The sequence below is a fragment of the Anolis sagrei genome, chromosome 4, assembly GCF_037176765.1.
Source record: "Anolis sagrei isolate rAnoSag1 chromosome 4, rAnoSag1.mat, whole genome shotgun sequence".
Taxonomy (NCBI): Eukaryota; Metazoa; Chordata; class Lepidosauria; order Squamata; family Dactyloidae; genus Anolis; species Anolis sagrei.
In genome coordinates, this window is record NC_090024.1 from 132,429,207 (window position 1) to 132,443,118 (window position 13,912).

Sequence of the window (13,912 nt, forward strand, 5' to 3'; positions counted from 1 at the left end):
TATTCCAATTTTGGGAATTCATGATGGGCCTGAGACCACCTAGGTGGCTACTGATTCAACACATTAGAGTGGAAACTTCATAAATCAGCTGTTCATGGAGTTTTTTGGTTTTTGGTCTCCTGCTAAAACATCCTTTCTCAACCTGGTATTTCAGACTCCCATTTCCTCTTTTGAATGTAGCCAGTGAATAATAAGATGTGTGGTCTGAAACATCTTGGGAAGCACCAGATTGTCAAAGGCTGTAGAGAAGATGAAGTGGTTGCTTTCTAGAAGGCACCAGAGAACAGATCTTTTCATTTTGTATTGTATTTAACTACACAAAAATGTTGTTTACCCCTCATTCCAAGAATTCATAAATAGTTTTGTCAATTCCATTTATCCTTGCACCAATCCTACTATAAGAAGTCAAGAGTCTTCTCAATTGTGATGTCCTGTGTATTTGAATATCTTTCTCAATAAGGCTCACCAGGAACCATGCCAGCTTCTAGGCATTCTAGTTTTTTCTTGATTTTTATTTATTGTGTAATATATTCCTATTAGTAGATATTTCACAATTGACCTAGTTTACAGTGGACTAAAATACAAATATGTTGAAAATTTTATCTACTCCATATCCATTTGACTATTCTGTCATTCAAGTTCAAAGTACATGCTAGAAGCCTTCCCTCGTAAAGTAAATATATTATGCCACCCCGCGCCCTCGCCAAATGGCAAAAGCGCGAGGTGGGCAAGGGGCCTTTGTGCAAGATCAGGCCTTGTGGCAAGATCCCCTTGCCCATCCTGCGCCCTCGCCAAATGACGAAAGCATAAGGCGAGTGAGGGGCCTTTGCTCAAGGTCAGGCCTCGCACCAAGATCCCCTTGCCCGCCCCGCACCCTCGCCAAATGGCTAAAGCGCGATGCGGGCGAGGGGCCTTTGGGTGAAGTCAGGCCTCGCGCTGATATCCACTCGCCCACCCCGCGCCCTTGCCAAATGGCGAAAGCGCGAGGCGGGTGAGGGGCCTTTGTGCAAAGTCAGACCTAGTGCCAAGGACCCCTCTCCTGCCCCGCGCCCTCACCAATTGGCGAAAGCGTGAGGTGGGCGACGGGCCTTTGCGCAAGGTCAGGCCTCGTGCAAATGAGCTCTCATCTGGCCTGCGCCCTTGCGGCGGGGCTGACAGAGGCGGCCTCATGACCCCTCCAAAATGGCCAGGCGACCCCCCAGGGGGTCGCAACCCCCAGGTTGAGAACCGCTGCTGTAGTCCTTCAGATGTTATTCTGCTGCAACTTCCTGCCTAAGCGATAGTGAGGAATGCACTCGTCAATGCTTTAGTTTAGATTTAGTTAAATTGAATTGCAATTTAAACACATCTAAAACTCCTGCATAGTTCTGCACCTTGTGGTAATGTAATCCAAACAGTTTCCTAATTAGAACAGCTGTGTTAGTCTAGAACAGGGGTCCCCAAACTAAGGCCCGGGGGCCGGATATGGCCCTCAAAGGTAATTTACCCAGCCCTAGCTCAGTCTGAAACAACTTCAAAGCACACAACAACAACAATCCTAACTCATCAGCCAAAAACAGGCCCACACTTCCCATTGAAATACTAATAAGTTTATATTTGTTAAAATTATTCTTCATTTTAACTATTGTATTGTTTTAAGTGTTTGTTGCACTACAAATAAGATATGTGCAGTGTGCATAGGAATTCATTCATGTTTATTTTCCAAATTGTAATCTGGCCCTCCAACAGTTTGAGGGACTGTGACCTGACCCTCTGTTTAAAAAATTTGAGGAACCGTGGTCTAGAATATCAGTATGCAAAGAGATCTTGTAGCTGAGACAGAGAATGATGCTAATAGCATAAGCTTTTGTAGACTGAGGTCTGCATCTGAAAGCATGCCTACACTGACTACTAAGGACTGATTTGGGTTCGCCCACGGAAAAGCAGAAATCCTGAAGCAGGATTTTGGGTTGGATGGATTGATTTTATTTTAGGATTTTGGATTGTCCTGCAAGGTAAGGACAGTTGAAACAGCTAGGTTGGTTCCTAAGTTGACAGGAGTGAGAGGGGAGATTTTCCTCTCCCAGCTTCCTTTGCCAGTTATGGGACCCACCAGAAGGTCTGTGGATCCTTGAGAGTATGGTAGGTATCAGTGTGTTTGGTGTAGTCAGCCGGTGGAATTTTCTTGGTCCACCAAGGCAGCTCAGGGAATCCCTGTCAGCCACAAACTGGGCCCAATCCAACATAACAGATGCCAGTTCAGGACCATTTCAAGTGTCTGTGTAGCTCCACAAGGCGATCTACACTGTAGAAAAAATGTAGTGTCACGCCACTTTTAACTGCCACAGCTCAATGCTGTGGACCCCTAGGATTGGTAAGCCACAAGCACTCTTTGACAGAGAAGGCTAATAAAGACTTTTTAAACTACAAGTCCCATGATGTCATAATATTGAGTCATGGCAGTTAAATTAGTATCAAACAGGCTTCATTCTACAGTGTAGATGCACCCTAAATCTGTGAAAGCATATGCTGCCAACTTCACTTTCCCAGGTTCAGATGCTACAAAGGAGGAAGCTTGTAAGAGGAAGTGAAACCTTGTTTCTGGGACAAGAAAGCACCTGACAAGTGGAACAATGTCAGAAACCCATATTACCTATATTGGCTCCCTGGTGGTGAATTTGCTAAGCGGTGTCCTTTTGACTTTCAATAGATTCATGCTTAGGAAAGGTCTGGGATCAACCACATGGATCTTTGTTTCCATTCTTAGAATTTGTCATCAGGCAGTCTGTGGGTATTGCTGGGGGACAGGAGTCGAAATTTCAGGGTGTGTTTATTGCTAGGCATATGTGCAGAAATGAAACCCCCAAGATGTGTATCGCAAAGCAAGAATATGAAGAAAGAGTCAAGCAATGTGTAGAAAGAAAATGCCCATAAATCCTATACTGCAAGAGTTTGCCTTCCCTAATTCTGTCAATATTTGATAGCTTTAATATACTCAGGAATTGAAGTTTGGTCTCTTTTGTATACTTTTTGTGCATTCTCTTTCTGGTGTAATTGCAGATCTGACTGTGTCTGATGATGCCGAGGACGCTGGCACTGAGTTCACAGACAGCATTGAAGAAGAGGTGGCACAGAGAATTGCCCAGCACCAGGTGAATTTCGAGGGCAAAATACTCAACATCTATTCAGGAGAGCACTTGCTATGTCAAGGATATTGATTCAGGCAACAGTCTTATGGGCACATGTTGCATTTGAATGGACTGACTTTGGAGCCTTGGCTTTGCCTGAGAGGTTGATACGAGGGTTGGATGAAAAGTAATGCCTCCACCTTTGTAACTCCTCAACAGATGGCAGTACTGGTAGGCAGCTGGTACTGGCTTGTTCAGTAGACTCTCCTCTACAGTTCCATTTTGGTGGGAATCCTTAGCATTCAACGGTTGTGTTGTTAAAGTGCAAAGTATGGAACCCTCCGCAGACGGTCGGTCAATGCGACTTAAGCAACATGCAGTCATTGAATTCTTGACATCAGAAGGTGTCACCCCAAAGGAGATTCATCAGAGAACGAAAGCTGTTTATGGTGTTTGTGTTGATGTGAATACTGTGCATCATTGGATGAGAAAGTTTAAAGATGTTGAGGTGGGAACATTTGACTTGCATGACAAACAAAGAGTTAGACATCCCATGACAGCAACCGCCGAGTTTCACAAGCAAAACGTTGACAGATTGATTCAGGATGATCGTATCACTCGGAGAGAAATTTCAAGCATAATCAGCATTTTACAAGAACGTATAGGTCACATTATTGCTTTGCTTAGCTATCAGAAGATCTGTGCATGATGGGTACCCAGGATGCTGATGCCTGAAATGAAAGCGCACAAACTTGAAACTTCAGAGACTGGATCTCACCACTGTACGACATCCTCCATTTAGCACCATCTGACTTCCATCTGTTCCCAATAATGAAAGAAGATCTGTGGGGACATCATAATGTTTTTGATGAAGACGTTGAGAGAACTGTGAGACTCTGGTTGCGGAAACAGAATGTCAACTTCTTCTGTGACGGCTTCAGAAAACGTCTTCGTCGTTGGCAGAAATGTATCCAATTGTCTTGTGATTATGTGGAAAAGTGAATAGTGGTAGTTAAAGAGCACATTCGAAGGATTATATCTGCATTTGATTTATTAAAATCTTCCCATCCAAACCCAAGTAACGAAGGTGGAGGCATTACTTTTCATTCAACCCTCATATCTGAACAGAGTTATGTAGTTTCTTTACATTGGTCAGTACTTGCTTCTCTGCACAATTTGTGGGCATTCCTTGATGAAGCTGCGGACATATGTTAATTTAGTGACTAATTCTCTGCTGAGTGTGCCAAGGAACTGAGTACCCTGGTGAATTAAAAATAACATTATTTTCATTTCCCATTCTAGAGCAATAAAGGAGATGCTGATGACAATCTCCCGGGCTATGATTCCACTTGCCCTTCTCCGCCCTCCCTAGTGAGCGAAAAGGGCCTCCAGGAGGAGCTGTTTACTGCAAAATCTGAAATTCAAACCATTTTAGAGCAGAAGAAGAAGCTGGAAGAGGAACTGCAGGATATTAAGGGGCAAATTGAGGAAGCCGGGTTCTCCTCTGTGTCTCAACTCAGGTGATCCAAGCTGACACCAGAAAATAATATCCCATTGGAGTCCCACAGACTTAAGTTCTTTTCTGTGGGTTTAGTAAAAGTTAGCCATAGGTAGTAATAATTGGAAGGGGGTTGTATTTCAGTGGAAGACTCGGAGTCAAACTGTAGGTTATGTTAAATATGCAAAAATGTTTTTCTTTCATGAATGTGTCTGTGTGCAGTGCACACAACTTCAAGATGCCTGTCAACGTATGGTGACCTCGTGGATTTTGCCAGGTTTCCTAAGACAAGGAATTCTCAGATGTGGTTTTGTTTCTTCCTTCCCTGGAAATATAACCTAAAGCATCTGGTATTCATTTACAGTTTCCCATCCATGTACTAATCATACATACATAATAAACATAATAATAATAAGAAATAATCTTGGCTGTGTCTGTTTAACTTTCAAGATCGGTCAGGATTGTGTGCCTTTAGGGTAAATGTAAATGTGTTACAAATGTATGCAGATTAGCTCCAGATTGGACACTCTGCATCTCGCTAACAGAGGATTAGACATTCCTGTGCCTTGTCTGAGGCAAGTATTTCATATTCAGAGAAGGATATTTATTTATCGTGTCAGGAGCGAACCAAAACAGTTGTATTGCATTAAAAAAATAGACAAACAAACAAAACACAAAATTTGCAGACTTGGTATTCTATTAAATTGCCTTTGACCAGTAGCTGGCCACTTGGAGTGCCTCTGGTGTTGCTGCAAGAAGTCCTCCATTGTTCATGTGGCAGGGCTCAGGTTGCATTGCAGTACGTGGTCTGTGGTTTGCTCTTCTCCACACTCGCATGTCGTGGATTCCACTTTGTAGCCCCATTTTTTAAGGTTGACTCTGCATCTCGTGGTGCCAGAGCACCGCCTGTTCAGCACCTTCCAAGTTGCCCAGTTTTCCGTATGTCCAGGGGGGAGTCTCTCATTTGGTATCAGCCATTGATTGAGGTTCTGGGTTTGAGCCTGCCACTTTTGGACTCTCGCTTGCTGAGGTGTTCCAGTGAGTGTCTCTGTAGATCTTAGAAAACTTATTTCTTGATTTAAGTTGTTGACGTGCTGGCTGATACCCAAACAGGGGATGAGCTGGAGATGTCACTGCCTTGGTCCTTTCACTATTGGCTGCTACTTCCAGGCAGATGTCAGGTGGTGCAATACCAGCTAAACAGTGTAATTTCTCCAGTGGTGTAGGGCGCAGACACCCCGTGATAATGCGACATGTCTCATTAAGTGCCACATCCACTGTTTTAGCGTGGTGAGATGTGTTCCACATTGGGCATGTATACTCAGCAGCAGAGTAGCATAGCGCAAGGGCAGATGTCTTCACTGCATCTGGTTGTGATCCCCAGGTTGTGCCAGCCAGTTGTCCTATGATATTATTTCTAGCACCCACTTTTTGCTTGAGAAGGATGAAATATAGAAATTGATAGAATATGCCAGACTGAAAATTAGGAATTGTTAATAACTCCCAACTAGGCAATGACTATTAAAGTCTCTAAATGAGCAACTTCATGGATTTGAGATGGCATTCTCTTGGGAGAAAGTAGGGAACCTCCCCCTCCCATCCATTTATTACACAGTAATTCTGTCTGTGGGACCACGGTGGCTGCAGAACTTGCTGACCGGAAGGTCGGCAATTTGAATCCGGAGGATGGGGTGAGTTCCCACTATTAGCCCCAGCCTCTGCCAACCTAGCAGTTCGAAAACATGCAGCTATGAGTAGATCAATAGGTACTGTTCCAACGGGAAGGTAATGGCACTCCATGCAGTCATGCTGGCCACATGACCTTGGAAGTGTCTACAGACAACTTCAGCTTAGAAATGGAGATAGCACCATTCCCAAGAGTCAGACACAACCAGACTTAATGTCTGTATCAGTTCTTATTCTTTCTGTCTTGTACATACACACAACATGCAAAAACAAACACAAGTTATCCATCATCTATAAGAGGTTCTCTGCATTCCTGCAAACTTCTCTGCATTCCTGAAAAACTTAGCTTCCTCCATTAGTACCGCTTCCCCTTCCTAGTGGATGGAACTCTGCTCTATCAACCCAGTCTCTGCCATAGATAAAAGAGGTGACACAAGAGCAAGACAAGAGTGATCTTCACATATATGTAGTCTCACATACTTCCTTAGCTAGAGCTAGCTAAAGAAGATTAATCTCAAAACTGCAATGCCTAGAGAACATTTCTAGATTATTATTATTTTTGTCGTGTCAGGAGCAACTTGAGAAACTGCAAGTCACTTCTGGTGTGAGAGAATTGGCTGTCTGCAAGGACGTTGCCCAGGGGACGCCAGGATGTTTGATGTTTTATCATCCTTGTGGGAGGCTTCTCTCATGTCCCCGCATGAGGAGCTGGAGCTGATAGAGGGAGCTCATCCGCGCTCTCCCTGGATTCGAACCTATGACCTGTTGGTCTTCAGTCCTGCTGGCCCAGGGGTTTAACCCATTGTGCCACCGGGGGCTCCCTAGATGTTCTCTAGGCATTGCAGTCTTGAAATTAATCTTCTTTTGCTAGCACTAGCAGAGAACATCTAGACATTCCGGAAACCCCAGTGACACAATGGGTTAAACTCTTGTGCCAACAGGACTGCTGACTGAAAGGTCAGCGATAGGAATCCGGGGAGCTGTCAGCTCCAGCTTCTCATGCAAGGACATGAGAGAAGCCTCCCACAGGATAGTAACACATCCAGGCATCCCCTGGGCAATGTCCTTGCAGACGGCCAATTCTCTCACACCAGAAGCGACTTGCAATTTCTCAAGTCGCTCCTGACATGGAAAAAAAATCTAGAAATGCCTGGAGAGTTTCCTGTAATCCTTAATTCTGAGTACCAGTTGCTCTGTTTCCACAGGAAGGCCCTGCTGAGCCTGTGCCTAGAGAACGCAGAGCTCAAGGAACAAGTTGGCGAAGCAATGTTATCAGAGGGTTGGGAGAATGAAGATGCAAAGGAAGATGAAGAAAACTTGAGGCTGGAAGTCAGAAAGCTACAAGAGAAGTTGCACATGTCAGAGATCGTGACTGGACTCCTGAAAGAACAGCTCGCTCTGAACACCCAAGAAGGTTCAGTCAACGCTTCCTTCACATGCAGTGTGGCTCAGGATGTTGTGCAGCTGCAAAAGTCCCAGCAGTGCAACTGCCTGGGGCTTTCTCACAACGATGTCTCACAGTCCCACTGCCAACCCGCCAAGAGTGTGGACTTCAACCCATTGCCCAGCCTCAAAGGAGCCCAGGTAACTCCAGCTGGTCTCACAGTAGGTTTGAACTGCTTAGAACAAGAGGTGTTCACAGTGAATTAGATGTTCCTCCTCAGGTGGGATGGGGTCATAAGTGGAAAAGGCTTTAAGAACCCCTGCTTTAAACTATGCCAGAACATTGTGAGCTTGGTTGTACATGAGCCTGAATTCAGCTCATAGTCACAGCCAAGACTATTGGGACAGATAGCTAGATGGACTAAAAGCAAAAGTTCTCATCTATATAAATAAAAATATGTTCATTTGTGGGATTAAAATAACTCAAAAACCAATGGGCGAATTGACACCAAATTTGGACACAATACGCCTATCAGGCCAATGAGTGACCATAACTCGAAAAATTGATTTTGTCTTTTGGGAGTTGGAGTTGCTGGGATTGATAGTTCACCTACAATCAAAGAGCCCTCTGAACTCCACCAACGATCGAATAGAACCAAACTTGGCACACAAAACTCCCATGACCAACAGAAAATACTGGAAGGGCTTGATGGGCATTGACCGTGAGTTTTGGAGTTGTAGTTCACCTACATCCAAAGAGCACTATGGACTCAAACAATGATGGATCTGGACCAAACTTGGCATGAGTACACAACATGCTCAAGTGTGAACACTGGTGGAGTTTGAGGAAAATAGACCCTTAGCACTTTCTCCCACCCTGGACATGCCACAGATATATAAACCTCACTTGCCTAGTTTCCAACAGACCTCACAACCTCTGCCATAAATGTGGGTGAAACATCAGGAGAGAATGCTTCTGGAACATAGCCATACAGCCCAGAAAACTCACAGTGACCCAGTGATTCTGGCCATGAAAGCCTTTGACAACACATAGAATATTTTTACTAGAATAATATATGCCGTATTGCAGATCAGTGAAAGGATAGCTTTAGGTGACACAATGTACAGATGTCATTTATTTGGACAGATTAAAGTCAAAGTCAGTAACAATCAACATGCCCTGTGCTATTTCTCCTCAGGTGGAAGGAAGCAGTTTTGGGCATCAGCTCATAGATCCTCTTCACTCAGAGTCACCTTGGTGCAGGCAGCAATGTTATAAGCTACGAGACAAACTCTTGGTTTCAGAGGCCACTATACAGGCTCAGCAGACTCAGCTGGAAGAATACCGGGTGCTCCTCAGTAAGTATTAATCTGGGCTTCAAGTTCCTATATTTTCACTATTTATTTACAGTATTTATATTCCATCCTTCTCACCCCAAAGGGGACTCAGAGCTGATCATAGAACACATTCAATGCCGTTATACACTGACAAGACAGACAATTGCACATAGATAGAGGTATATATAGGATTTGCCATCTTCGGCATCTTGGAGGCTGTTCTTGGCTCCTGTCACCGAGGGTGGGGGGATGATGTCGCTCCATCTTCCCTGCTGAAGAGCTTTGTTTGTAAACTTTATCTTAGTTCGAATCATCAGCATTTTTCTGGCATTTCCTTATGTGTGCCTTAAATACCTCCCTGCTTTAAAGCAGTATCTATTTATCTACTCACATTTGTTTTCAAACTGCTAGGTAGGCAGAAGCTGGGCCCAGAGGAGGGCGACTAAAATGATCAAGGGCAGGAGTCCTTAAACTATGGCCCGGGGGCCAGATACAGCCCTCCAAGGTCATTTACCCAGCCCTCGCTCAGGGTCAACCTAAGTCTGAAACAACTTGAAAGCACACAACAACAACAACAACAACAACAACAGCAGCAGCAGCAGCAATCCTATCTCATTAGCCAAAAGCAGGTCCACACTTCCTATTAAAATACTAATAAGTTTATATTTGTTAAATTTTATTTATTTATTTATTTACATTATTTATACCCCATCCATATGTGCAGTGTGCATAGGAATTCATTCATGGTTGTTGTTTTTTTCAAATTATAATCCGGCCCTCCAACAGTTTGAGGGACTATGATCTGGCCCTCTGTTTAAAAAGTTTGTGGACCCCTGATCAAGGGTCTGGAGAACAAGTCCTAGGAGGAGCGGCTTAAGGAGCTGGGTATGTTTAGCCTGAAGAAGAGAAGGCTGAGAGAAGACATGATAGCCAATCTATATAAATAAAAATGTAATATTCGTTTGTGGGATTAACATAACTCAAAAATTACTGCACGAATTGAGACCGAATTCGAACACAATACACCTCTCAGGCCAACAAGTGACCATCACTCATAAAAACACAGAAAAACACAACAGAAGAAACTTAAAAAGTAAAAAAAAATTACAATGCATGCACAAAACCACACATATATATGCAAACACACATATATACACATATACACATAATACATACACAAAACACATATACACAGACTGGGCCACAGCAACGCGTGGCAGGAGACGGCTAGTGTATAAACATGTGAGAGGAAGTCATAGGGAGGAGGGAGTGAACTTGTTTTCTGCTTCCCTGGAGACTAGGATGCGGAACAATGGCTTCGAACTACAAGGAAGGAGATTCTATCTGAACATTAAGAAGAACTTCCTGACAGTGAGAGCTGTTCAGCAGTGGAACTCTCTGCCCTGGAGTGTGATGGAGGCTCCTTCTTTGGAAGCTTTTAAACAGAGGCTGGATGGCCATCTGTCGAGGGTGCTTTGAATGCAATTTTGAATGCTTCTTGGCAGGGGGTTGGACTGAATGGCCCATGTGGTCTCTTCCAACTCTATGATTCTAAAGGCCAGGAGCTCACCACGAGCTCCTTTCAATTGGCATCTATTTTCATATATGTATTGCAAATATCTACTAACTGCATTTAAAGAACTTTGTCACTGATCTTTAATGCAGCCTATCCAAATGATAGGTGAGTCTTTTACAGATGGATCACAGGAAACCTGTATCATAATCCCATAGTGAAATAGTTAACAGTGGCAATAGAAAATACATGAAGATCAAGCCTTTTGCTTTTCTTTATCACAGGTGAGCCGGTGGTGCAGAAAGACAGTAAACAGATACAAGTGGATCTCCAGGATTTGGGCTATGAGACCTGTGGGAGAAGTGAAAATGAAGTTGACCGGGAAGAGATCACCAGCCCTGGTAAGACAAAATGTTCCTCTGGAAGCCAACTCTTTCACAGGCTACAGTGCCTGAAAGGACCACTATACGTAACTTCCCATCCACATTTGATGTGTATGAATATAGATGCACAAAGAATCCAGTGCAACTTGAAATCAACTTTGTGTATGAAGGAAGACCCACCATAATGACCCAGTCGTAACAAGAGAAGCTGGAGAGTGAAATCATAAGGGACTGTGGCGCAGCTGGCTGGGAGTCAGCTGCATTAAGATCACTCCTGACTAAAAGGCCATGAGTTCGAAGCCAGCCCAGGTCGGAGTGAGCTTCCAACCAATTTGTGTAGCTTGCTGTCAACCTTTGCAGCCCGAAAGACAGTTACATCTGTCAAGTAGGAAATTTAGGTACCGCTTATGCAGGGAGGCTAATTTAACTAATTTACGACGCCATAAAAATCTCCAGCAAGCATGCAAAGAATGAGGAAGTAGTCCATCAGTGTCACAAATGAACGGTGAAGTGACAGTTCCCCTGGTGACCAGAATACCCTCATGAAAAAGCTGGAATGTTAAATAGCCTCTGAGTGTCTGTCTATATATGTTGTGTCTCTATGGCATTGAATGTTTGCCAAGTATATGTACATTGTAATCCGCCCTGAGTCCCCTGTGGGGTGAGAAGGGCGGAATATAAAAAAACTGTAAATAAAATAAAATAAATAAATAAATAAATAAATAAGAGTTCCTATACTCCCCAACTTCTCTTCAGGAAGGATGTAATGATATCCATCCAAGAAAAAGGATCTTTGAAGCCTTAGAGATAGTTGCCTCTTAATGTTCTCCCTTTTATGTACCTATGTGGGTTTGGGGCCTTTAGATGAGGTTGTGGCTCTGAATGTAGAAAGCATCTAGGGTCCACTTGATGCAATGTTTTTTTCAGGTTTTTTTAAGTGTAAGTTGAATAATAACTGTGCTCCATGCAGTCATGCTGGCCACATGACCTTGGAGGTGTCTATGAACAATGCCGGCTCTTTGGCTTAGAAATGGAGATGAGCACCACACCCCAGAGTCGGACACGACTAAACTTCATGTCAGGGGAAGATCTTTAACTTTTTACCTAAGTTGAATAATAACAATATTGTTTAGAAACTCTTAACTGGGAATTTGTTGTGACTCCAATGGAAGTGCATGCTTGGTGAGCAATCCAGCTTTGTTCTTGTCTAATCCATACTATGACCCTAACGCCCAGTTGTTGTTGGCTTTCCCAGAATGTGAAGATCATATTGATGAGCTAAAGACTTGGAAGACGCTGCTGGGCTCCCCTGAAAGCAAGCTGGCAAAGTACGACTTGAGCCAGTGTGAGGATGTAGCAGTTCTCCGCCAGCACATCCAAGCTCTGCAAGGGCAACTACAGAGTTCCCATAAAGTCATCCGGAACCTACAAAGCCGTGTGCACTCCGTATCCACTACCAGTGACTATGCCTCTGGGGGCGAGCATCCACTGAAGCGGAAGGAGGTCTACGCCCTGGGCAGCTCTCCTTCCCACAGCATCACTGATGAAGATGAAGGCTGGCAGTCAGACAGCTTTGGGTCAATTTGCCCTCCAAGTCTCCAACTCAACAAAGATCTGGCCAGGCTCATCCAGAGAGTATCCCATCTTGAGGCTCAGCTGGGTGAGACTAAGCCAAAACTGCCATTGCCAGAAGAACTGAAACCTTCAGCAACCCTGGGGTAGGATTTCCAGGAATTTCCCTCTCCGCTTTGTGGTTCACTAACCGCGGACTCGCTGTTTCGCGGCTTTTCAAAAAAAATAATTTAAAATACAAGTAGCGAGGGAACACTGTATATAACAGACTTGAGAGCCCCACGCCAGTGGGGAAGCAGAGAGGGAGGGAGAAGGGTGGCTCCAGCAAGGGGAGGGGGAGGGAGGGAGGAACGGAAGGGGAAAGAGGAGAGGAAGAGAGAAAGAGAGGAGGAGGAGCTATACTGTACATATACAGTATAGCGTCCCTACATCGCGGTTTTTCACTTATTGTGGGGGTTCCTGGAACAAAAAATTATTTCTTTCTAGTATTTATATCCCGTCTCTTCTCTACCACAAAAGGGGGACTCAGGACGGCATACATAGGCAGCAATACGATGCCATTACATGAACAATTAATACAATAACCATTAAACAAACCATCACACTATTAAAATACATAAAATACATAAGCCATTAATTAAACAGAGGCGGCCCTAGGTAATTTTCAACAGTAAGCAAACAGTATTTTGCCCCCGCCCCAACCAATCACTGATATATATTTTTGTTCATCATGGGAGTTTTGTGTGCCATATTTGGTTCAATTCCATCATTGGTGGAGTTCAGAATGCTCTTTGATTGTAGGTGAACTATTTATCCCAGTAACTACAACTCGCAAATGTCAAGGTCTATTTCCCCCCAAGAGCGCCCCTGGGCAAAATCAAATATACTGCAAATGCTTACTTTGCGTAATGGGTTGAGCCACCCCTGTAATTAAACAATATAAAATCATTTGTTACCAAATAGAATCGTATTGCATGTTCCCTCACCCGCAATAGGTGAGGGAACACTGTATTGGTTGGTGTGGTCAAGATTGACACTCATTACCTACTGTAAAAGTATCTGGCATTGTTGGGATCTGTTTTCTAAATTTGTGAGAGCTGAAAGCTTATGTAAATCTACAGCAGCATAGGTTTCCATGGCCGTGCAGCTAGATGTGCCATGGAATCAATATTTATTTAGTTAGTTAGTTACAGTATTTATATTCCGCCCTTCTCACCTTGCAAGGAGCTCAGGGCGGATTACAATGTGCATATACATGGCAAACATTCAATGCCATAGACACACAACATATACAGACAGACACTCAGAGGCCATTTAACATTCCAGCTTCATGAGAATATTCTAGCCACCAGGGGAGCTGTTGCTTCACCATACATTTGTGGCACTGATGGAGTACTTCCTCATTCTTTGCATGCTTGCTGGGGATTTTTAT

The 13,912-nt window shown here is 43.8% G+C and overlaps 1 protein-coding gene across 5 annotated transcripts in view; it reads left to right on the forward strand.

Annotated features, from left to right (window-relative positions):
* PDE4DIP (phosphodiesterase 4D interacting protein) overlaps positions 1-13,912 on the forward strand; it is a 122,854-nt gene that overhangs the window by 92,299 nt on the left and 16,643 nt on the right. For all 5 annotated transcript variants that reach the window (XM_067467689.1, XM_067467686.1, XM_067467685.1 and 2 more), the window contains 6 exons: positions 3,040-3,131; positions 4,410-4,627; positions 7,497-7,875; positions 8,874-9,033; positions 10,810-10,926; positions 12,164-12,626. In XM_067467689.1, the coding sequence (XP_067323790.1) occupies positions 3,040-3,131; positions 4,410-4,627; positions 7,497-7,875; positions 8,874-9,033; positions 10,810-10,926; positions 12,164-12,626 (1,429 nt within the window). The remainder of the gene's footprint in view (positions 1-3,039; positions 3,132-4,409; positions 4,628-7,496; positions 7,876-8,873; positions 9,034-10,809; positions 10,927-12,163; positions 12,627-13,912) is intronic.